Source organism: Leuciscus leuciscus (genome assembly GCF_965113295.1).
Source record: "Leuciscus leuciscus genome assembly, chromosome: 10".
Classification (NCBI taxonomy): Eukaryota; Metazoa; Chordata; class Actinopteri; order Cypriniformes; family Leuciscidae; genus Leuciscus; species Leuciscus leuciscus.
Window position 1 is genome coordinate 18,043,772 of NC_138734.1, and position 22,809 is coordinate 18,066,580.

Consider the following 22,809-nt stretch of genomic DNA (forward strand, 5'->3'; position numbering starts at 1 on the left):
CTCAAATAAAATTTATTTAGCTCTGTTGCAAGCAAGCTGTCACAACTAAAACCTTCTAACACAACCTTGACATTCTTTTCTCTCCTGGTGCCGGTAACAGTTCTCATACCATCCCAGGCTGAACGTAAATTCCTACCACCAAAGTCTTTCTCTATTTTTTCTTTGTAACCCTGCTTAGCCCTCCTTATTTCACTTCTTATTTCCTTTTTCAACTTATTCAATTTTAAAAAGTTTCCTTCCCTAAATGCCTGCCTCTTTTTGTTTAGTAACAGCTTTAGTAATTTCCTTACCCATGGCTTATTGTTTGGATATACCTGTACAATTTTATCAGGGATTACATTATCAACACAGTAGGAAGCATAACAACTAACAACATCTGTAAGATCATTTATGTTGGTACAGGACTCCTTAAACATGCCCCAGTCGGTGCAATCAAAACAACCCTGTAAACTCAGGATTGCTTCCTCAGTCCAGTTCTTAACGTGTTTAATGAGAGTTTTTCCCCTCCTTAAGGCCGTGCGATATGACGGGATGAGCTGGACGCAGTTATGGTCAGCCCCGCCCAGCGGGGGGAGCGGGAGAGCTTTATATGCGTCCTTGATAGAACCGTAACACAAGTCCAATGACTTCTTTTGTCTGGTCGGGCACGTAACATATTGGTGAAAGTCTCTCCGACATTTCTTCAGCGAACAATGGTTAAAATCACCAAGAACGAAGACAGGTGCTTCGGGCGATATTCCTTGCAGTTTTTGTGTTACTTGCAGTATCGACTCCGCGGCTTTATCCGCATTTGCTCTTGGATGAATATACACAACTGTGACAAATATTTGGGGAAACTCCCGGGGCAAGTATGGGGGGCGCAGGGACACTGACAGAAGTTCAACATCCTTAGTGCATAAACTTTCTCTAACAAGGACATTTTTACAATATCTTTGATTCACGTATAGGCAAACCCCCCCACCTCGCGACCTTCCAGTAACACTCGCATCTCGGGGTCCAGGCGGACAGGTGCCCCGAAACCATCAATGACCAGCTCCGAGTTCAAATCACTTTCTGAAAGCCATGTCTCTGTGATCGCCAGTAAACACGCATCTCTAAATTCATGCTGGAAACGTACATTGGCTTGTAGCTCATCAGTTTTATTTCGATAGAATGATAGAAGGCAGGGGGAACCGGGAAAGGGGGAACCGGCAGTCATGGCCTAGTGGTTAGGGAGTTGATCTGGTGACCCAAAGGTTGCTGGTTCGATTCCAGAACCGGTGGGAAATGACTGAGGTGCCCTTGAGCAAGGCACCTAACCCCTAATCGCTCCCCGGGCGCCACACAAAGGCTGCCCGCTGCTCTGGGTGTGTGTATCCACGTTTGCAGTGTGTGTGTGTTAACTACTCACTACTCTGCTCCTAATGTGTGTGCATTAACTTGGATGGGTTAAATGCAGAGGTCAAATTCCAAGTATGGGTTACCATACTTGGCCGTCACGTGTCACTTTCACTTTCACTTTCACTTGAAAGAGATTGTTTTCTCAGTCTATGAAGTACGCCACCTCGCTTACCTCGCTTCCTGGTCTTGCAGGGTGGCTCATCGGTAAATTCCCCCTTTCCTCTCGATTTATCGGCGAAACAGCTTAGATTAGGGAAGATTAAATCCGAGGGAGGGCTGTTGACTTGAAAGTTACTCCATTTTAAGAGAAAGTCTCTGCTGTATCGGATGTGCGTTGGGTTGGGCAACTCATTCAGCGTCTCCACGAAGTGTAACGCCGTCCACAACAAAAACAAAGCAGTCCACTCCATACTACTTGTGACCCAACAAAAAACAGCATAAGATCAGTAAAATTCCTTCTCCCTTTCTCAGGCCGTCTCTATTTCATTCAAAAAAATAAAATAAAAATAAAAACAAACGATGAACAAAAACGTAAACATTAAACCTGTGCCTCGCTGCTGGTCGCTGCATGAGCATGCGCCCGAGGAACCCAATGGAAAGTGGAATAATAAAACTAAGTGCTACAGTAATGTGCTCTGATGTATTAATGATCAAATGTGCATGACCAACATATAAAATACTATTAACCCTCTGAGGTCGAGAAACGCGCCGACGCGTTTTGCTGGATTTTTTTCACATAGCAGCAACATAAACTTAAATTACTCCGTCATTTATGGTTATACAGAAAAAAGAAATATAAAAAAATTATCTGTGATATTTCTACTTTTGTATGTGTCCACTTACAATCAAATCAAAACATTGTGCTTTTGTAAAATAAAGAAAATAAACAGGGTGTGCGTTCTGCCTCTCCGTCGCGGTGAACTTTTTTTTCTTGAGCACGTCTATAAACTGAAACAAAACTCTGCGAATACTTCTCACACATTTATGAGCCATATACCTTTATACACATTTAAGTGTGTACTTTTAAATGATCGGATTCAAACTGAAAACAAATATTCTCTGTTTAAGTAATTTGTATAAAACCAACAGGATGTCCAGTATCTCAAACGCTTGCTAATTACTTTTTAATTCGACACGCCCACTCCCGCAAAAGTGATTCACATGCAAATCTCCACATGGGACGCGAACGCCCTCGTTACCTCAAACACAAAACACCAAAACACTTCACAAGTCTCTGCTTTTCGTCGAGTTTGGAAGACACGTCTGAGCTTACATTGGATTTAACTCAGAAGAAGAAGAACGCGATTTGAAGACAAGAAAGATGTAAGGTAAGAAATTCTTACTTATTAGTTTATGGTATTGTTGCATAAACTTCACATTGCAGTTGAACTGTTGCTAGATATATGGTGAATATTATACTATTTAGACCCGTGTTTCCTGTTAAATACTGTTTGTGGATATCTGCTCAAACATAGATATGTATAACCATAATGTTTAATATTTTGGAGCGCGATGGCGTTTGAATGTATCATATTTTGGAGCGCGCTGTGGGTTTTAATGTATCATATTTTGGAGCGCGATTGCGTTTGAAAGGAAAAATGCACCAAACATTAGGCTTTTATGTTTTTACTATTATCTCATTTCATATCATCATAACGAATGGAAACATTTGAAGTAACATATGATAATCAATATATTTTTCTCTAGCGTAGTTGTTCTTGAAATCTTTTGGAAGATTTAATTTATTGTTATTATTATTTTATGCAGCACTGCGTAGCCTATGCCTACAAGGCACAACAAACCTGGTGTTCATTATATATTGTTGGAAACGTGTGTGTGTGTGTGTGTATTCTGTGAATTTAAAAAATAAATTTTAACCAGAAAAATCTAAAATCTGTTCCCAAAATCGTGCAGCCCTATAGTTTCTCTTGATATCAGTATGTTCACAGTTTTTTCTTTTTTTTTTTCTTTCAGGGACCAGATGCAACTGAGTCCTGCTGACTTCAACATTCACATGAGTCTCTGTACATGAACATGGTAAAGTGAAAATCAAACACCTTGGAAATGAAAGGTATGTACAATGTTTTTAGGAATGGCACAAAGGTCTCTGTCTTTGGATCATTGTTTTCAATGTGCTCTTTTGTCATTTGTATTTTTGGATTGTGTTTTGTTGTAAATAAATCCAAACAATCTAAAAGCCATTCTTTTTTAAATCTCCTCATTCTTTGTGCAAGGTTGCTCTGAATGACAGGGCCTGATCGCTCCTAATAGGGCAGTTAGGGGAGTGTCTTTGTCTTTCTCAGGTGTGAAAAGCTTACATATTCATGAGATGATCACGCCTCTTTGCATATGGCTTTGTCACACAAAACACGTCTTAGAATTTTTAAATCAATATATTGTCTTATCTGAATGAGCAGTCAGGGTGATTTTCACATAGTTTTGGAGCAAATATTTTAGGCTATGTCATACAATTTTCAAAAGTCTTGTGAAGAAATAATCAGTATGGGTTTCATGGCCTTATTTCAGTGAGAATTTCAGTGAGAAAATGTCATTATCTCAAAACTACAAACTTTTACATACATGCTGCTGATATATTATTGTAGCAGAGTTTGTGCTGAATACAGTGTAATTAGACTTTAGCCATGAAAATGTCACTAATAACAGAAAAAAAACACAAATGTCAGAGCATGTCAGACCACCTCCAGGGCCCAGAAAACAGCTCAGACCTCAGAGGGTTAATAACTGAATCATGAGTTTTATCAAACAGTAAACTTGCATATGGCTCACCCATTGCTACAGTTCTGAGAAAGGTTGACATCGGCTGGCCAAGCACAGGACTTTCCTGTTCTGATCATGTGTTTCTGTGGCCGTTTCACATCGTAACTGTGACTATCGTGTATATCAGTGTTGGTTGTGGATGCACAGCATTCCAGTTGCACTATCCATTTCATAATATGCTGTAATTATTTCATACCATTTTGAAGATACATATTTTAGAGACTTTTTTTAACAATGTAGATTGTTCCAAAGCAGCTTTACATCGATAATAGCAAATTAAAGTAACAGAGACTGTTTTGGCTTTATAGCAGATCTAGAATAAAGTTATTGTCCAGCTAAAGTTAGTTTTGATTGATTCACTTCTGTCGCAACGATCATTAGTTATTAACTTAGAGGCCGCTAACACGACACCGTTTTAACTGAGAACTCTTAAGTTCTCTCTGCGCAAAAACTTTAAAAACGCAAACCTGTGAGAACGCTGAAGCGTGTTTGAATATATGTGCGCAGGCGTGTAGTCCTTCCCTACAAACCAACCCTCAACAAACTACTTGTCTGGCCTTAAAGGTGGGGTATGTAATTCTCTTTTTTGGCCATTTTTTCAAAATCACTTAAAATCCTATTCCTAACCCACTTACAGCCATTGAGTTAGAAGCACTGAAATAAAAATTAAGCAATTTAATCATCTGAGGAACAGGCAGGACTCGAAAAAAATTATCCCGACAACGCTTTATCTGTAGAGAGGTAAAGGGAGGGGAGGGAGGTCTTCACAGGGGAGAGACTAGTTGACATTTCAGGACTGCGCTGTCGTCGCGTCCAGGCGCAGGTCCTTCATCAGATCTGGATACAGCCTGGATCCGGCGGACTGCGGTAAACCTCGGGATAAACAGAGAGACTAATATTAGCATAGACGCCATTCTTCTTATGATGTAACGAGTACATCAGGATTTATGGGAAGTATTCCCGGTTCCGGCTGACCTAATCTATGCAGCCTAACATTGAATTATAGAAGTCTATAATGTGTTATGTGTATGCTAGGTCAAAGATATGTGTTTTTAGTCTAGCTTTGAACTGACAGAGTGTGTCTGCTTCCTGGACAATGTTAGGAAGACTGTTCCAAAGTTTAGGTGTTAAATAGGAAAAGGATCTACCGCCAGCAGTCGATTTTGATATTCTAGGTATTATCAACTGGCCGGAATTTTGAGATCGCAATAGACGTGAAGGACTATAATGTGTTAAGGACTAATAGACGTGAAGGACTATATAACTGAATACTGAATTATGTCAACATGGTGTTTGTTTTTTCAGGTGCGTGTGCGTCCAGATGTGCAAGAGTTGAGGCAGTGGCAGAGAGAACTGCGGGAAGAGAACTGTGACATCAACAAAACGGTTCAAGACTTCTGGGTACGCCAGGAGAACAGAGGTGAAACACACACTCATCATGCTCTCTCTGGCAATCCTTACACAACTACATTACATCACACAAACACACATTTCACACAGACTGGGAAGGCCAAATGCGTTGGGATTTGAGGTGTAAAAAAAAGAAAAAGGAGGGAGCTGATCTATCTGGAGTATTTGTTGGTATTTGAAGTATACAACATTATTAGCTGAGAGAGAGTAGAGTTACTTTTAGCAACGTCATAACAAGCTTCATGCTTTATTACAGCTTTTATGAATGACAACTAATTAATTTCTGAACACAGCTCTGTTCTTGTAACTTTTCTAATGTGAGCTGTAATGAACACTGAAAATGCAGTGCACTGTACCACAGAAGCGCCAAACCAGGGCCATGACAGGGCAGCTTTGCTGAAGAGGATGCTGATTGTAGCGACAATGAGTATGAACCAAACACAGACTAATCTTCGTCCAGAATATTAATTCAAACTCTCTGCTTCTCGATGAACAAAGGGGAAGATTTGGTCAGGACTTCGTATCCTCATCCATCTTGTCACGGGATCCAGGCGCCGACCGGTCTGGCTATTTACAAGAGCCCCCAGCACTAACACATAACTGGTCAATGCTAACTTTGTTGCCAAATTACTGATTGGTTAAGAGAAAGACAGAGACCAAGGTATCACACAAGAGTCCTCACATTCCAGATTCAACTTAGAAAACCGAAAGCCATGAATCATTCACAGTCTCCAGGAAGTCTGCGGACCAACGACTTTTATTGGTCAACTTTGATAGTTTGCAAGACGGATCGATACCAGCAGATGTTACTTAACCCCCGCAACATTCCTGAACCCCTCCTCCTTAAGACCTCTGAACGAACAAACAGAGTTCTTTTCTCTTCAAACCAGAGAACTGATTCTTACCAATAACTATACATAAAATCATTCAAGAACAATTTTCAATGGACTTACAATCAAACATCATGCAACTACATAACTCTATTGTGTGTCTGCAACTTATATGTGTGTTTAATATGCTTAGATACCATATAACTCATGTAATGTTATAACTGTTAGATGTTTGAATGAAAGTGTGTTGTGTTTCATATCAGTATGATCGTATGCTCTTGATTCAAAAGATGGCTTGATTGAAATCTGTGTAAAATGTTTCGTATTCTTATAATACTGATCATGTCTAAACTGTGGCATCTGTTCTCTCTGTTAGTAAGGAGAGCACAGATAAGCATAATTTACGATCAGAACTGAAAAGAATGCCACCTCCTAAATTTAGCCAGTGTCTAATTGGCCAGAACTCATCCTGGAGGTTGGACAAACTTTGAGTTTAAAATCTTAGACCCGAAACAAAACTCTCTACTCTCTAACTCCAGGGTTCGTACGTTTTGAAAAAACCTGGAAAAGTTATGGAATTTGAAAAATGCAAATTCCAGGCCTGGAAAGGTTTTGAAAAAATAAAAAGACCCAGAAAGTTTTGGAAAAGTCATGGAATTTTTTTTGAACACAGCATAATATGTGATTAATACCAAAACTGTTTAATAAAAAAAAATATATTTCGCGTTGTCTTAACGTCCTTATATTCGGGCGGCATAACGTTCAGTTCACTCACTTCCGATTCACTCACTTGTTGCGATGTTGCCTGAGGCGAAGTCGGTGCTGACAGAAATTTTATTGAAATGCCAGGAAAGTGGCACGAGCATGCTAAAGTTTTGCAAGCACCGGTGGGATATTATGTTGTTATATTAGAATATCACATGAGCAAGAGTGCCGTTTTCCTGTGCATAATTGCAAATGTGCTATTTATTTTATACAACAGTTAAATTAACAATAAAGTTAACATTGTGAGTTACTTTTTGGACACAATATTGTCAATTTTCACTTTATATCGCCGACGAGAATTTCATAATGAAGCCGTAGTCCAACAGACAGCGATGATTTTTTAAAATTTATTTAATGAAATCCGCGTTTTGAACGAATCATTTTAACGATTCAATGAACAATCACTTGTTTTTCTGAATGAATCAGCCGTTTGAACAAATCGGTTGAATATTTGTTGACTCCAACAACTCGCTTATTAAGACAGTGACTTGCCGCCAACTACTGGTGGTTTTAGTTTCATATTTAAAGTATCCTTTAATACTGAGGACACTGTACATGTATTTTATCCTGTGTCCTTCAAAGATCTTGCACTTTATTTTGGATTGTACCACATAAATTGTCATCCATTTTATTGTTAAACCTCTGAGGGTAAACTTTAACACATATTTGTATTCTTATAATGTCGACTGACATTTTCAAGATTACATAGTCATGGAAATGTGCCGAAAAGTCATGGAAAAGTTATGGAAAAGTCATGGAAAAGTATTGGTTAAAATGTGTATGAACCCTGTAACTCTGCTCGCTATCTCGGTGCTCTCGCTCTCTGGGTTCACGCCCAAGAAACGCTCTGCTACCACTCTCAAGAGAGATGGGCAGAGAAAAGATGAAGATCTCAATCAGACAAGTAACCATGTAAACGAAGAGACAGAGAACCCAAATTAAGATCAGAAGAATGGGTTCAACAGCTTTATTCAAGCCATCTTATACTCTCGTCTAAGTTGTCTTTTCTTTTCTAAGTTTTCCTTTATTTTCCGTTGTGAGTCTCGGTTCTAAGTTAAGTTTCTGCAACATATCTCAACTTCTGCAGTCGAAATATCTGTAAAATATGAAACGTGTATGCATCAATCATACACGTTTATCTGGATTTAGGGACCTAATATCATTATTGTATGCCTGATTTTTTGGGGGTTTTATTTACTTTTTTTAATTAATTTCTTATTCTTAAAATAATATGTTATTACAATCATTATTGAGAATTTATGTGGCATTATTGCTAAACAAGACCTCAAAAAAGACCAGAAAAATAAATGGATCTCTATGGCCCTCTGCTGGATGTATATAGTCTTTACACTTTTATTTTCTAAAACTGTATTTCCTACAGATTTATCTCTAACCAGCAGATGGCAGAATTCTGCCTCTAACACTTAGATCAATATCCAGAAACAACTCATATTTCATTTTGATAATCACAAGTTGTTGTTTTTTCATAAAAATTTAATTTCATACACAAGCTAATGGTGTAGTTGAGGAATTTTGCAGTAAATATGTAAAAAAAAGTACTTCATATCCCCAAGACACAATAAACATATGGATGAGAAGTAAATGAAAAAAAAAAAAAAAAATATATATATATATATATATATATATATATATATATATATATATAATTTGTATTATTAAAAATGTATATAATTTATATTATATTTACATTTATAATTCCTCTATAAAAATTTTTACACCAAGAGTGTAAACTGGAAATGAGAATTCAAAGATGCACGGATTTATTGACATGCTGCAAAATAAACAATAACAAAATCTATTCTATATTCTATAGTCATCGCCGCCATGATATATATTGTCATATCGCCCAGCCCTACTGTTATTTTGATTCAAGTTGGTATTAAATGTTATAATAAGCATTGACCTTTCTTTACGTTTTCATGTTCAACAGTCTGAAGTTGTGCCGACACATCAGTAATTGTTGTTTTGTAAAATTTGCAGTCTTGCAAATAAATTCCCCATGATTTTGCAAATTAGCACAACAAATGATTGTTGACTTTGAAGAGATCTTCCTAGGAGATAAGGAGATAAAATGACCTGCCGGTGTGGTGCTGAAATATAACTGCTTGCAGGCAGGGAGACATTCATTGAGTTCTTGTCATCTTAATTTTATGCTGTTATGGGGACAGCTATTTTTGTGTGTACAGCTTCCTAGAAAGAATTCACGTAAATCAGGGAGCTAATTTTAAGAATCAGTTGATCCGAGCAACCCGATCTCACGAAATTCGTCTCTATAGCACGTTGTATTTATCGTGCAATTTATATCGGAAAATGGGTTTTTACGTGCATATATGATATGCACTGTAAACCCCTTGGGTAGGATTAGTGGTGTGGGGTACGTGCGTATTACACGCCATAAAGTGTGTATCATATGCTTGCGAAAACTCATTCCACGAAATTGGTGCCTTTTGTGTCCCTGAGAAATAATCAGATGTAGAATTACTATAACAACAAATAAATTTGTGATTTAAAAACATAATAGTACTATGTATTATTTCCTCAATATTACATTAAATTAAAGTCATTTATATATTATTTTAAATAATTAAAATTGCATTTATGCTGATAAGGGTAAGGTTTTTGGCCTGTCCCTCCCTGTGATTGTTCTTTTTCAGCAGGACTTTTAATTTGCAAATTGAAGGCAAAATTACACAAAAATCACATTTTCATATTGTTCTAAGTATAGTGTCACTGTTAAGCAATGTTTTGGCATAAATATACATTATTTTTAATAAAATATAAACCATTTTATCGGTGTCCCCTGATTTCATGTCATGCCTGTTACCCTCACCAAAAACCCCTTGTAAAATAATGGTACATTCCTGTGACATCACTTCCAGGAAGTTACATCATCTCTCAATCATTATTCCAACAGTTAAAACACAGGTAAGTTTCTCTCTCTCTTCTATAATGCTTTATTTTGATGATTTATTAGGTATAACTGAGGTGGGGACATCATGCAATGTCAAAACTGTTACTGATTTTTAAAGTATAAATTTAAACAATTATTTATTTAACTTAATGTAATCAATATCTACAAGTAATATCCTTTCAAAGTGTACAACATGTGCTTTTGTGGCCTTGCCCTAATAGCTAGCAATTAGCAAATTAGCTTGAATTTGTCAAACCTGTTACTGTCAGGCCTGTTACTTTTGTATAGTAACAGGTTTTGACATGTGGGGTAACAGGGATGACATAGATTAGGTGTCACCTTAGCCACACTGTTTTTAAATAGTTTTAACATTATTGTGTTGATTTATATTTTATTTTATATTTTCACTATACACTTTTACAGATGATAGTAGTATGCCATTAAGTGCAGCAGAAAAACAAAGGCGCTACCGTGCTCGCCGAGATGCAGATCCTGAAAGAAGGGCAAAATACCTTCAATGGGAGAAGCAGAAAAGGAGGAGAGACAGAGAGCAGGGGAAGAAAAAAAACATACAAGAGTGCAGCGAGAGGGAGCAGAGGTTACAGCGAAGAAAATGGAGAGCAGCCCAGGCAAAGTTTAGGGCAGCTAAAAAGGCAGCTTCAGTTGCACTCAGCAGCCTGTTCACACCTCCAGTGAGCCCAGAACTACAGCCAGATCGACAAGAAGCTGGTCCTTCAAGGTCAGAATAGTAAAAAACAAAAAAAAACAAAAAATCCTATACATACACAGACAAACAGTATAAGCAGTGCAATGAAGCATGGGACAATGCATTCTAGAATAGACATAGAACAAGTACACTACACAAGATGTAGGCTGCATCCGAAATCACATACTCTCTTGAATAAGTAATTACTTCATAACCACTAAAAAAGTATGTTTTATATAGTATGAATGTGTGTAGTATGAATATAATCTGGACGTACTACATTCGCCATGTTGTCATTATCATGTGACCTACCACCGTCAGTTGCATTGCTTCACTGCCATACATAAATCTTCTCCTGTGGCCTCATGGGATAGTAAAACACACTTCATCGTATGCACACTTCAGAATCTCACCGGAAGTAGTAGGTCATCCAGGTTCTTTTGCCTACTCTTTTATACTGTGAATTTGGACATACTTCTTTTTCAGCGTCAGTTTTTGTGTTTATGCTTACATTTCAGGCAACGTCAAGCAGGAAGAAAACATTCAAAAAGGCACCAGAAAAAAATAACTGTCCTTTTGTTACGCCTGGAAAGAGAGCTGCAAAAGGAACGTAAAGATAAGGAGAAATTCAAGAAGAGATACCAACGGCTGCTGAAAAAAACACTGTCCCCAAAATCCAAGGTCAACCATGAGCTGAAACCTTTGCCCAAAGTGGTAAGAAGACGTATCCTTTTCAACACGGCCCTTACCAAAGACCTCAGTGACCGGTATCGTAATGCCACTGGTGAAAAAGAGAGGCAGTTAATTGCAAAAATATGTGCAGGAGGAAAGATAATACAGAAGTACAGGCTCAGAAAGTATGCCGAGAAGGTTTTGGGATTCTCAAAGAAAAGATGGAAATACTCTGACAAAGATCCCCTCACATTCACACGAAAAGGAAACACTCGGACAGCTGATGCAATAAAGAATTGTGTGAGGCTGTTCTTTGAACGGGATGATGTGAGCCGTTTGACCACTGGTCGGAAGCAGACAAAGACAAAAAGCAAACTTAAAAAGCAAAAACGATTCCTCATGGACACAATGAGAAATGTGCATAGGAAGTTCTTGGCGGAATACCCAAATAGAATGATTTCTTATTCTTTATTTTGTCACTTGCGTCCTTTTTGGGTGGTCACTCCAAGCCTGTCTGAGAGAGAGACTTGTTTGTGCAAGATGCATGAAAACCTTGGCTTCATCGCAAACAAGCTCTACCACCTGAAGCTACTAACACACTGCAACACTGAGGAGTTGGTAGAACAGATTGTGTGTAACTCCAAGAAAAAGGAGTGCATGTATGGCCAGTGTGAAAGGTGTAAGCTGAACAGCTTTCCAGTTATTACACCGGACAATCCCACAACCATTGTTTCCTATTCACAGTGGATAACCGAAGAGAAGCAAAGATCAGAAAGTGGCAAAACCCTGTCATTTAAAATCACTGTCAAAAAAGAGATGGAGACCACCATGGAAGGCCTCATTGACCTGTTCAATGAACAGTTGTCAAAATTCAAGAGGCATGTTTTTAACATCAAGCATCAATTTGCCTTCACCAGAGCACTCAAGAAAGAGCTGTCCAGTCATGAGTGCATAATACACGTGGACTTTTCGGAGAATTATGGATGTAAATTACTCGATTGCTCCTGTCTGCCGTGAGTGTTTTTGCTTCGGTGCTGTAAGCTCCGTCTTAGCCTCGTATTTCCTTGTTTTGAACCAGAATTTACTACAATTTCTAGTTGTTTATACTACTACTAAATACGGCTTGCCCAACATCGCTGGCTTCCGTTGCTACTAGCACAACACGGTAGTAATTCGCTAGCCTGCTAACGCGCCACCCGTGCGCTCAGCTATTTTTATTTATTTATTTGTCTCTCGCGCGCTCGCGCCTTTGAGTTCATAAAAGCTCAGGTGAGTAGCTAAGAATCACTCAACAAACACGGTGAGTAATGTCTTGTCCTGTTATTATCATGCGTCGCGTCTGAATGCGTTGTTGTTTTTGGAGCTCTATCGATTTGATTTATAATTCTTGATTTTTCTCGCTGCCTGCTGTGAGTGTGTTTGCTTCGGAGCTGTAAGCTCCGTCTTAGCCTCGTATTTCCTTGTTTTGAACCATCATTTACTACAATTTCTAGTTGTTTATATTACTACTAAATACAGCTTACCCAACCCTAACGCATAACACGCTAGTAATTCGCTAGCCTGTTAACGCGCCACCCTTGCGCTCAGCTATTTTTATTTATTTATTTTCTCTCGCGCCTTTGAGTTCATAAAAGCTCAGGTGAATAAGAAACACTCAACAAACACGGTGAATAATGTCTTGTCCTGTCATTATCATGCGTTGCGTCTGAATGCGTTGTTGTTTTTGGAGCTCTATCGATTTGATTTATAATTCTTGATTTTTCTCTTTAAACCCGCTTACAACGAACATTTTCTACTCTTCCTCACTGAGAAGCACTACTGCTCAAACCTCATTGTTACAACGCGGACTGTTGAGCAGACGCGTCTCAAGCCTATTAGTGATCCAACGCTGCATACTCTTAAAGGTTACGTCCGTGGATCACGGCTGAACGCGTCTTCTCCACACTCACTTATAAACAAACACTTTTTTTTCGCCTATCGTGCGTCTACTCTACACCCCTACCACTAAAAAACCTCATAGTTACAACGCGGACTGTTGAGCAGACGCGTCTCAAGCCTATTAGTGATCCAACGCTGCATACTCTTAAAGGTTACGTCCGTGGATCACGGCTGAACGCGTCTTCTCCACACTCATTTACAAACAAACTTATAATATAAATTAGTATTAATATTGATAGCATCACTGGTAGCTTCGTTGCTAACTCACTGTCCATCTGTTAAAATGGCGAATATATCAGATGTAAGTAGTCTACCGCTTGGTGCAGGTGAGGACACATTTGAGCTTCACGCACTGCAGTCTGAGCTGGAAGCTGTTGAGAAACAGATCCACAACCTTTTATTGAGACAGGCCGAGCTGAGAGACCGGTGTTTGGCTCTTGAAACATCACGCGCCGACGCACACAAATCAGTGTTTAACGTTACTAACCCGCTGACTCCGACCGCGTCTACTCCGTGCGTTCCTCAGCATCGGTCGCAATCAGCCATGGTCTCGTTCACTCCGGCTCCAACACGCCACCACGAAGCCTGGGTGGTTCCGCAGCGGAAGACGCGAGTCAGGTTTAGACCAAGACTTTCTCCGACCCTCCCGGTTTTCGAATTATCGACACAAAACCGCTTCTCCCCTCTACGCGAAACAGAACGCGATGCTGTGATCATCGGCGATTCCATCGTTCGGCACGTACACGCTACGTTAGGTACAAGTAAGGTGCAAAGTCACTGCTTCCCTGGTGCTCGTGTTTCTGAAATCGCTGCTCGCGTTCCCGAGATCCTGAACGGTGACGAGCGCGTCGGAACTGTGGTCCTGCACGCGGGAGTGAACGACATCAGGCTGCGCCAGACGGAGATTCTGAAGAAAGACTTCAGGAATCTAATCGATACGGTACGCAGCACATCGCCTGAAACAACGATCATTGTGTCAGGACCGCTTCCCACGTACCGACTAGGGCATGAAAAGTTCAGCAGATTATTTGCGCTAAATGAATGGTTAATGTCATGGTGCAATGAGCAGAAACTGCTCTTTGTAAATAATTGGAATCTGTTTTGGGAGCGTCCTAGGCTTTTCCGTGCTGATGGCTTACACCCAAGCAGATTCGGAGCGGCTCTTCTGTCAGATAACATCTCCAAAATGTTAAATACCCTTTGACTAGTAACCAAAAGTCCAAATCATAGTCTCTGCTGCACCAATTCAACTGATATAAATACTAGTGTAGAACATTGCATAGAAACCGTGTCTATTCCTCGTTTAGTGAGATCAAATAATAAATCTAATGCAGGATCTAGGAAAAATCTAATTGTTATTAAAACAGAAAATGTTGCTATTAGTAAACAAAAACTATTTCTAAAGCTAGGTCTTCTAAACATTAGATCACTCACACCTAAGGCAGTTATTGTAAATGAAATAGTCACAGATAATAGCTTCGATGTACTTTGCCTTACTGAAACCTGGCTTAAACCAAATGATTATTTCGGTATTAATGAGTCTACTCCTCCTGGATACTGTTATAAGCATGAGCCCCGTCTGATTGGCCGTGGCGGAGGTGTTGCAACCATTTATAAAGATATTCTAAATGTTACTCAGAAAACGGGTTATACGTTTATTTCATTTGAAGTACTTGTACTAAATGTTACGCTCTTAGATGTTAGAAAAACATCCCTATTATCTCTAGCCTTGGCTACCGTATATAGACCGCCAGGGCCTTACGCTGATTTCCTAAAAGAGTTTGCAGATTTTCTCTCAGACCTATTAGTCAATGTCGATAAAGCATTAATTGTTGGAGATTTTAACATACACGTAGATAATCCAAATGATGCGTTAGGAGCTGCGTTTACAGATTTATTAAATTCATTTGGGGTCAAGCAAAACGTCACCGGACCAACTCATCGTCTTAATCATACACTCGATTTAATTATATCACACGGAACCGATCCAACCGATATAGATATCATTCCACAAAGTGATGAAGTCACTGATCACTACATGGTAACTTGCATATTACGTACTGCTGTAATATGTCATGCGGCGTCGCGTTATCAACCAGGCAGAACAATCCTCCCATCCACCATAGATAATTTCTCAAATTGCTTATCTAATCTGTCTCAGCTGCTGCCTGAACCCAAACAAACAGATGAACTAGAAGAACTAACTAGCACTATGAGCACCATTCTCTCTAGAACATTGGATGTGGTTGCACCTATTAAATTAAAAAAGGTCAGAGAGAAAAATAAAGCACCATGGTATAACAATACTACGCATGTTTTAAAGAGAGAAACCCGTATTTTAGAGCGTAAATGGAAACAAACTAATTTAGAGGTCTTTAGAATCGCGTGGAAAGACAGTATGTCACGTTATAAAAAGGCCCTAAAAGCTGCCAGGGCTGAGCACCTCCGCAAACTAATAGAAAACAACCAAAACAATCCAAGGTTTCTATTTAACACCGTGGCTAGACTAACAAATAAACAGACGTCACCCGAACAAAATATCCCGTTACAGTTCAGTAGTAATGATTTCATGAACTTCTTCACTGAGAAAATAGAAAGCATCAGAACCACAATTATAAACGTTCAATCTTCAATCGCGCCTTACAATTCAGCTTCAATTATCACCCCGAAAGAACAATTACAGTGCTTTACAACTATAGAACAAAAAGAGTTAAATAAACTTATCACTTCATCTAAAACAACAACATGTTTATTAGATCCTATACCAACTAAACTACTGAAAGAAGTGTTATCTGTAGTGGAAGAGCCTCTCCTCAATATTATTAACTCGTCTTTATCTTTAGGTCATGTTCCAAGAACATTTAAACTGGCAGTTATAAAACCTCTCATTAAGAAACCACAATTAGATCATAATAATCTAGCAAATTATAGACCCATTTCAAATCTTCCATTTATGTCTAAAATATTAGAAAAAGTGGTGTCCGCTCAACTGGGCTCTTTCTTGCAACAAAATGATATCTATGAAAAGTTTCAGTCTGGATTCAGACCGCATCATAGCACTGAAACTGCGCTCGTTAAAATCACAAATGATTTACTTTTAGCTTCTGACCAAGGCTGTATCTCAATACTAGTTTTACTTGATCTTAGTGCTGCGTTCGATACTATAGATCACACAATACTCTTAGATCGACTACAAAATTATACTGGTGTTCAAGGACAAGCACTAAGCTGGTTCAAATCATACCTATCTGACCGCTACCATTTTGTCTATTTAAATGGAGAAAAATCGATCATAACTCCAGTAAACTATGGAGTGCCGCAGGGATCTGTACTAGGCCCTCTGTTATTTTCAATATATATGATGCCACTTGGAAATATTATAAGGAAACATGGAATTAGTTTCCATTGTTATGCTGATGACACTCAAATATATATTTCATCACGGCCGGATGAAAACGCTACATTTTCCAAATTGACAGAGTGTGTTAAAGATATAAAAGATTGGATGACGCGTAATTTTCTTTTATTAAATCCAGACAAGACAGAGGTAATACTTATCGGTTCAAAAAACCGCCCACAAAACCTCGCACAATACAACTTTAACATCATAGGATGTCCTGTTACTTTATCCTCTACAGTAAAAGACCTGGGTGTTATACTCGATTGCAACCTGTCTTTTGAAAATCATATTTCTTATGTTACAAAAACAGCCTTTTTCCACCTTAGAAACATTGCTAAGCTACGTAATATGCTATCAGTTTCTGATGCAGAAAAGTTAGTTCATGCATTCATGACCTCGAGACTGGATTACTGTAATGCTTTATTAGCTGGTTGTCCTGCATCCTCAATAAACAAGCTACAGTTAGTCCAAAATGCCGCCGCTAGAGTTCTTACGAGATCAAGAAAATATGATCATATAACACCGATTTTATCATCACTGCATTGGTTACCTATAAAGTTCCGTATTAATTACAAGGTATTGCTACTGACTTATAAAGCCCTAAACGGCTTAGCTCCAGTCTATTTAACGGATCTTCTATCGCCCTATAATCCATCGCGCTCTTTGAGATCACTAAATTCAAGGCTTTTGGTCATACCTAGGATATCCAGAACCACCAAAGGAGGGAGAGCATTTTCACATTTGGCTCCAAAACTCTGGAATAGTCTTCCTGATACTGTTCGTTGCTCAGACTCGCTCTCCCAGTTTAAAACTAGATTAAAGTCGCATCTCTTCAGCCAGGCATTCATATAATCCTACAGTTCAAACTACAATCCGGCCTCTATCCAATGCCAGAGGAGAACTGGCCCCCGACTGAGCCTGGGTTCTCCCAAGGTTTTTTTTTCTCCATTAAGGCACCTGATGGAGTTTTAGGACACCATTAGGTCACTTGATGGAGTTTTTCGGTTCCTTGCCACTGTTGCCTTTGGCTTGCTCAGTTGGGGATATTTTGGGGATATTTAATTTAATTTTATCAATCAATAAATTCCTCTTGAAACAAACTTTGTTGTATTATTTTAATTTAATACTGTGAAGCTGCTTTGATGCAATCTGTATTGTGAAAAGCGCTATACAAATAAACTTGACTTGACTTGACTTAAATACAGCTCTGAAGTCCAAGCTGTTCATTTTGGTGCTTCGCATCAACAAGCCACTCTACATACTGGTGTGCTATACCCAGGACCAAATGCCACACCTGTCTGTTTCTGCACTGTGTCTTCATCCAGACAAAAGGGTCCATCTGCAATTTGGGAACATCTCAGGCCTGTGCTGAACTACATCAGGCAGGAGTACTCTGCTGTGAAAGTGCTGCATTTTCTAAGTGATGGTCCCTGCACACAATACCGCCAGCGTGGTAACTTCTATCTATTTTGCACAGAACTGTACAAAAGGGGATTTACACAAGGTACATGGAATTTCTTTGAAGCTAACCATGGCAAGGGGGCTCCTGATGGAGTAGGAGGTGCGCTGAAAAGACAAGCAGATGACCTTGTCAGCAAAGGCCATGACATACCAGGTGCAAGGTCTCTGTTTTCAGCACTGTCCAAAACACAAACCTCCATCAAGCTGTTTTATGTTGAGGAGGAGGATATAGAGAAGGCAATACAGGCCATGCCTCAGAACGTCCAACCAGTTCCCTCAACAATGCGCCTACATCAGGTTGTGACACTGGCAAGAGGTAGTCTGATCTGCCGTGATGTCAGTTGCATGTGTGCAGCTATGAAGAGGCTTGAATGCCAATGCCCAGGCTCCCAGTTCTTCAGTTTTCTGTGTGACCAATCTCCAGTTCAACACAGTGCAGTTGACTGGACCAGTTCAGAGGTCATTGGAAAGTGGTGTGTGGTCAGATACGATGATGACCTTTATCCAGGGATCGTGATGGCAACGGATGACTCCTATGCCCAGGTCAAATGCATGCACAGCGCAGGTGTAAATAGATTCTTTTGGCCTAATCGAGAAGATGTACTCTGGTACGTGTATGATGATGTAGTTCGTTTCATCCCTGCCCCCCTGCCAGTCACTGCCCGCCATATGGAGATCCAGAGAGACATATGGTTGGATCTTACTCAGTAAAATGAGTCTCTGATTTCTGATGCTTTCTCTGTTGAACGTAATTTCTTACCTCATTCAGAGGTCTCATGGCTGTTCTCAGTCTCTTTTGAAGGACTATTCTCAGTTTGTTTTAATTGCTACAAAATATAATGGTTACATTGTAAGTTTTGAAATTTGTTCCCTCCTTCAATGTGAAAACATGAAGTTTGTATGGCTGTTCTCATTCTCTTTTAACAGCTACAAAAATGTTATGCTTAACATAAGCTACCAGTTTTTTTACCTTATTGCCTTTTGGTAAAATGTTGGCTCCTTTTATGAGTTGGTTGTTGTTGTTTGGTTTTAATACTTCCAGTTGGTTTTAACATGTTAATGACCAGGAAAAGATGATAAGTCTCAATAAAACAATTTTTTTCCATAACTCATTGTCAATTCATCCATGTAAGTGCGATTACAAACAATAGCAGTAAGGTGACTGCAGACCTTCGCCCCAATCTTGTAATGTTCAAGAAAGTGAAACCAAATGTTAGCATCTGTTTTCAGATGATCATAGAAAGACCAAGATCTGATTATCTTCCTTGCCTAATAATTGAACCAGATCAGTATATTTTAAGTTCTGTGAGGGGACATACTCACACAGACAAACAGATGGACGCATGGGTCTAATTACTCTAATTACAATACCCTTAAATCTTTAGATCTCTTAGAAATGTAATGTGCTTCACTAATACAACTATGTCAAGTAATACAATTTAAAAAGGTAAAACTTTACAAAATTATGTAAACAAATATGTGCAGTGTACGCTGAAGAATGTGTGTCCTGTCATCCCTGTTACTCTGGTCAGTCCTGTTACTATGATGTCAATCCTGTTACTGTCATTAATTTCATAAAAAATATAAAAATTATATTTGAAATGGCCTTCCAAGTTTTTCCATTGTAACCCTATCTATATTGTATTTTTGACAAAGCCCTTCTTTTAATATCTCTCTTGTAAAAATATATATTTTTCTTAATTGACATGTGATCACCCTCCAAAATTTGTATGTTCTTGGTCATCTGAATGACAAATATAAGATTAAAAAAAATAAAAAAAAATTTGAAACAATTCCAGTGAAAAGAGGGACTAAAATACTGCTCATATATGTGAAAACTATACCATATTTCTAATTAAAACTATAGTATATAGTAACGCATGTGTCTGTAACAGGCATGACAAAAATATCAAAACAAGAGGTAGATAAATAGTCATAAAATAAAAAATGACATAGCCTGAGATGGCACAATACGATTTCTTGTTATTTTATGCTGTCTTCATTTAATGGATATTTAAAAAAATTTGTTTAAACTTATTTTATATTTTAATTTTTCAAAGTTGAAAAGGCACTGATTTCGTGGAATGACCCGTATATATGCACATAAAAACTAATTTTCACGTAAAAATTGCACAGTAAATACAAAAAGTCCACAACTGCTTACACTCCCAAACAGCATTATCAGGGCTTTGCCACCAAGGAATAGTGATCACAGATACTTCAGACTCACACGTTTACCTATAATTGTACTGCACACGAGTCCACTGGTTATGCTCCGTTCTAATGTTTGCTAGGAGGCAGAGTTGTTGATCTTGAAGATGAAGGGTCGCATTGTAGTGGGTGATCAGGTCTTGTTAGCCAACAAAGGTGAGCCTGGGTGGAGGAAAGTGGCCGACAAGTGGGTGGATTTCTAAGAAGAAAAGTATAGTATAACATCGATTATATTATGTTCTTCTGTTAAAACTTGAGTTTTTTTTAGGTAAAGAATCACTCTCGTCCTTTCTGGCTCAGGCTAATTTTAGGGTTTTGTCGTTACGTTGTCTTGCCAACAACGTTGTAACACTGGGTATAACTTTAGACAGAAAAGGCTAGTATGCCATTTTTTTTCACAATAAAATTATGTTAACAAGCATCTAGTTTACGTCACGTGACTATATTTTTGAGACTGATTATTTTAAGGCTCACGGATTGGTCCCATTTACCGCCACTGTAAGTGAAATACAAAGTTCTGTCATGAAACTCTAGATGGCGCAGGCTGATCGGTCCTTCACTTAATTAGTTAGCGATCACATTGTTATCTACATAGTGCAGCTGATGGCATCAGCAGCCAAATGAGCGTGTTGCTCAAAATTCAAATACTTGGCATTGTTTGCTGTTAGCAGTCTGCAACCCTCCCTCTTCCCCAGCTCCACCTGTATAGATCTGATACGGTGGTTATCTGACTGCAGCACTCTTTCAGAAACCCTCCCTCTTCCCCAGCTCCACCTGGATAGATCTGCTATGGGGATTATCTGACTGCAGCGCTCTTTCAGAAACCCTCCCTCTTCCCCAGCTCCACCTGTATAGATCTGATATGGGGGTTATCTGACTGCAGTGCTCTTACAGAAACCTTCCTCCTTCCCCAGCTCCTTCCCCAGATCTATACATTTGCTCCCCAGCAAATGTATAGATCTGCTATATTTGTCCACAATCCACACGCTCTACTTTGTTTGCATAGTAATCAATACATCATACCGTTTCATTCATAAATTAATTTATTGATAGCAAACTGATAACAAATATTTAGTCCATTGCAAGGTGTAAATTCCACTGTGACTGCCATTCGGTTATTTTTCTTCTTTTGTCATTCTTCTTTGCATAAACATGAAACAGTACTCAGAGAATGGTGATCCAATGCAAGGATGAATGCTTCATTTGTCATCAAATGATTACAGCGAGCAGATTTTGACGTAACTATGTGAATCCTCAGAATGTCCTGTTACCCATACATGTCCGAGATACTCGTCAAAGTTTTGAACTGGAACCCACTTGGGTCTTGTGTCGGCCCTCGGGTTTCTGGATAAAATGTGCTTTAAGTCCTACATAGATTTAATACCTATTGCACATTACACCTAGTCAAAGGAAGGTGTAAAGCGAAAAGTCTTTTTTGGACTGTTGATTTTAATAAAGACACGTAACTCTCATTTCACGGTAAAATGAAACGAACGTGCATCATTCATTCACTTTCGTTTTCAACAACAACGAATAAGTATATCTCTTCAGGGAATTAACCAATTAAAGAAATCACCTCTTAGTGGTCATGATATAAAACACAAAAGAAGAAAATTAGATATTGCTTAATAATTGAACAGCTTTAACTAAAAATATACATTCATCTTAGAGGGATAGATTTCTCTTAAGCTTGTTTCATGTCTGAATTAACTGTTACTGTGGACATGAACTGTAATGTTTATGATATTATAATAAGATGCGTGTGCTGCACACTGCCGACACAGGTAACTGACCTAACAAAACATTTCTGTATGTAATTATGTTGGAAATATAAAAAATGAACATATATCTGGGATTACTAAATTGTATACCATCATCTTGCTCAGAGGGAGCATATCACTATCTATAAATGGACTTGAAGACGTGAAATATTATTTCCAAGCATATTTAGCCAGCAAATTATTCCAATTAAGTTACTGTAGGCCTACAAAAAAAAAAAAAAACTATATTATCGAACACAAAACTTAATTACATAACCCTTTGGCTACAAGGTGAATTAAGTTGAATGCACATAAAAACGCATAAATCTGTATTCATATTTCAGAATAAGCACTTTGACATTTGCAATAGGCTTATATGTAGCTTGATCACACTTTTAATAAGCAGGGACGATTCCCGACTTTAAATAAATAACCATTTACATGCTTAGGACGTTAGTGTTGTTAGAATGTACAGGGAAATATAAAAAACGCTGACTCGTTAACATTTACGCATTGAAATATGATGCATTGAATTCAGTGGCTTCACTGGTTATGATGTCATGAGC

General features: G+C 38.6%; 1 protein-coding gene and 2 long non-coding RNA genes across 5 annotated transcripts in view; 1 reads left to right on the forward strand and 2 right to left on the reverse strand.

Moving 5' to 3' along the window:
- Positions 1-3,451, reverse strand: part of LOC309508559 — a 48,083-nt gene extending 44,632 nt beyond the window's left edge. Inside the window, exon 1 of the long non-coding RNA XR_014209548.1 lies at positions 2,061-3,451. This is a non-coding gene — a long non-coding RNA (uncharacterized lncRNA). The remainder of the gene's footprint in view (positions 1-2,060) is intronic.
- The window catches only part of iqck (IQ motif containing K), a 178,420-nt gene that overhangs the window by 91,685 nt on the left and 63,926 nt on the right, over positions 1-22,809 (forward strand). For 2 of the 3 annotated variants that reach the window (XR_014209451.1, XM_082183098.1), the window contains exon 7: positions 5,464-5,578. Coding sequence is in view for 2 of the 3 variants with exons in the window: in XM_082183098.1 (XP_082039224.1) it covers positions 5,464-5,578 (115 nt within the window). In the remaining variant the exon portion in view is untranslated. Of the gene's footprint in view, positions 1-5,463; positions 5,579-6,066; positions 7,150-22,809 lie in introns of those variants that run through there. The other variant, XM_082183099.1, reaches the window with a different exon arrangement.
- LOC309508585 lies at positions 7,510-18,006 on the reverse strand. The gene is made up of 2 exons (XR_014209577.1): positions 17,223-18,006; positions 7,510-7,961 (listed from the first exon to the last, which is right to left on the reverse strand). It is a non-coding gene; the product is annotated as an uncharacterized lncRNA (long non-coding RNA).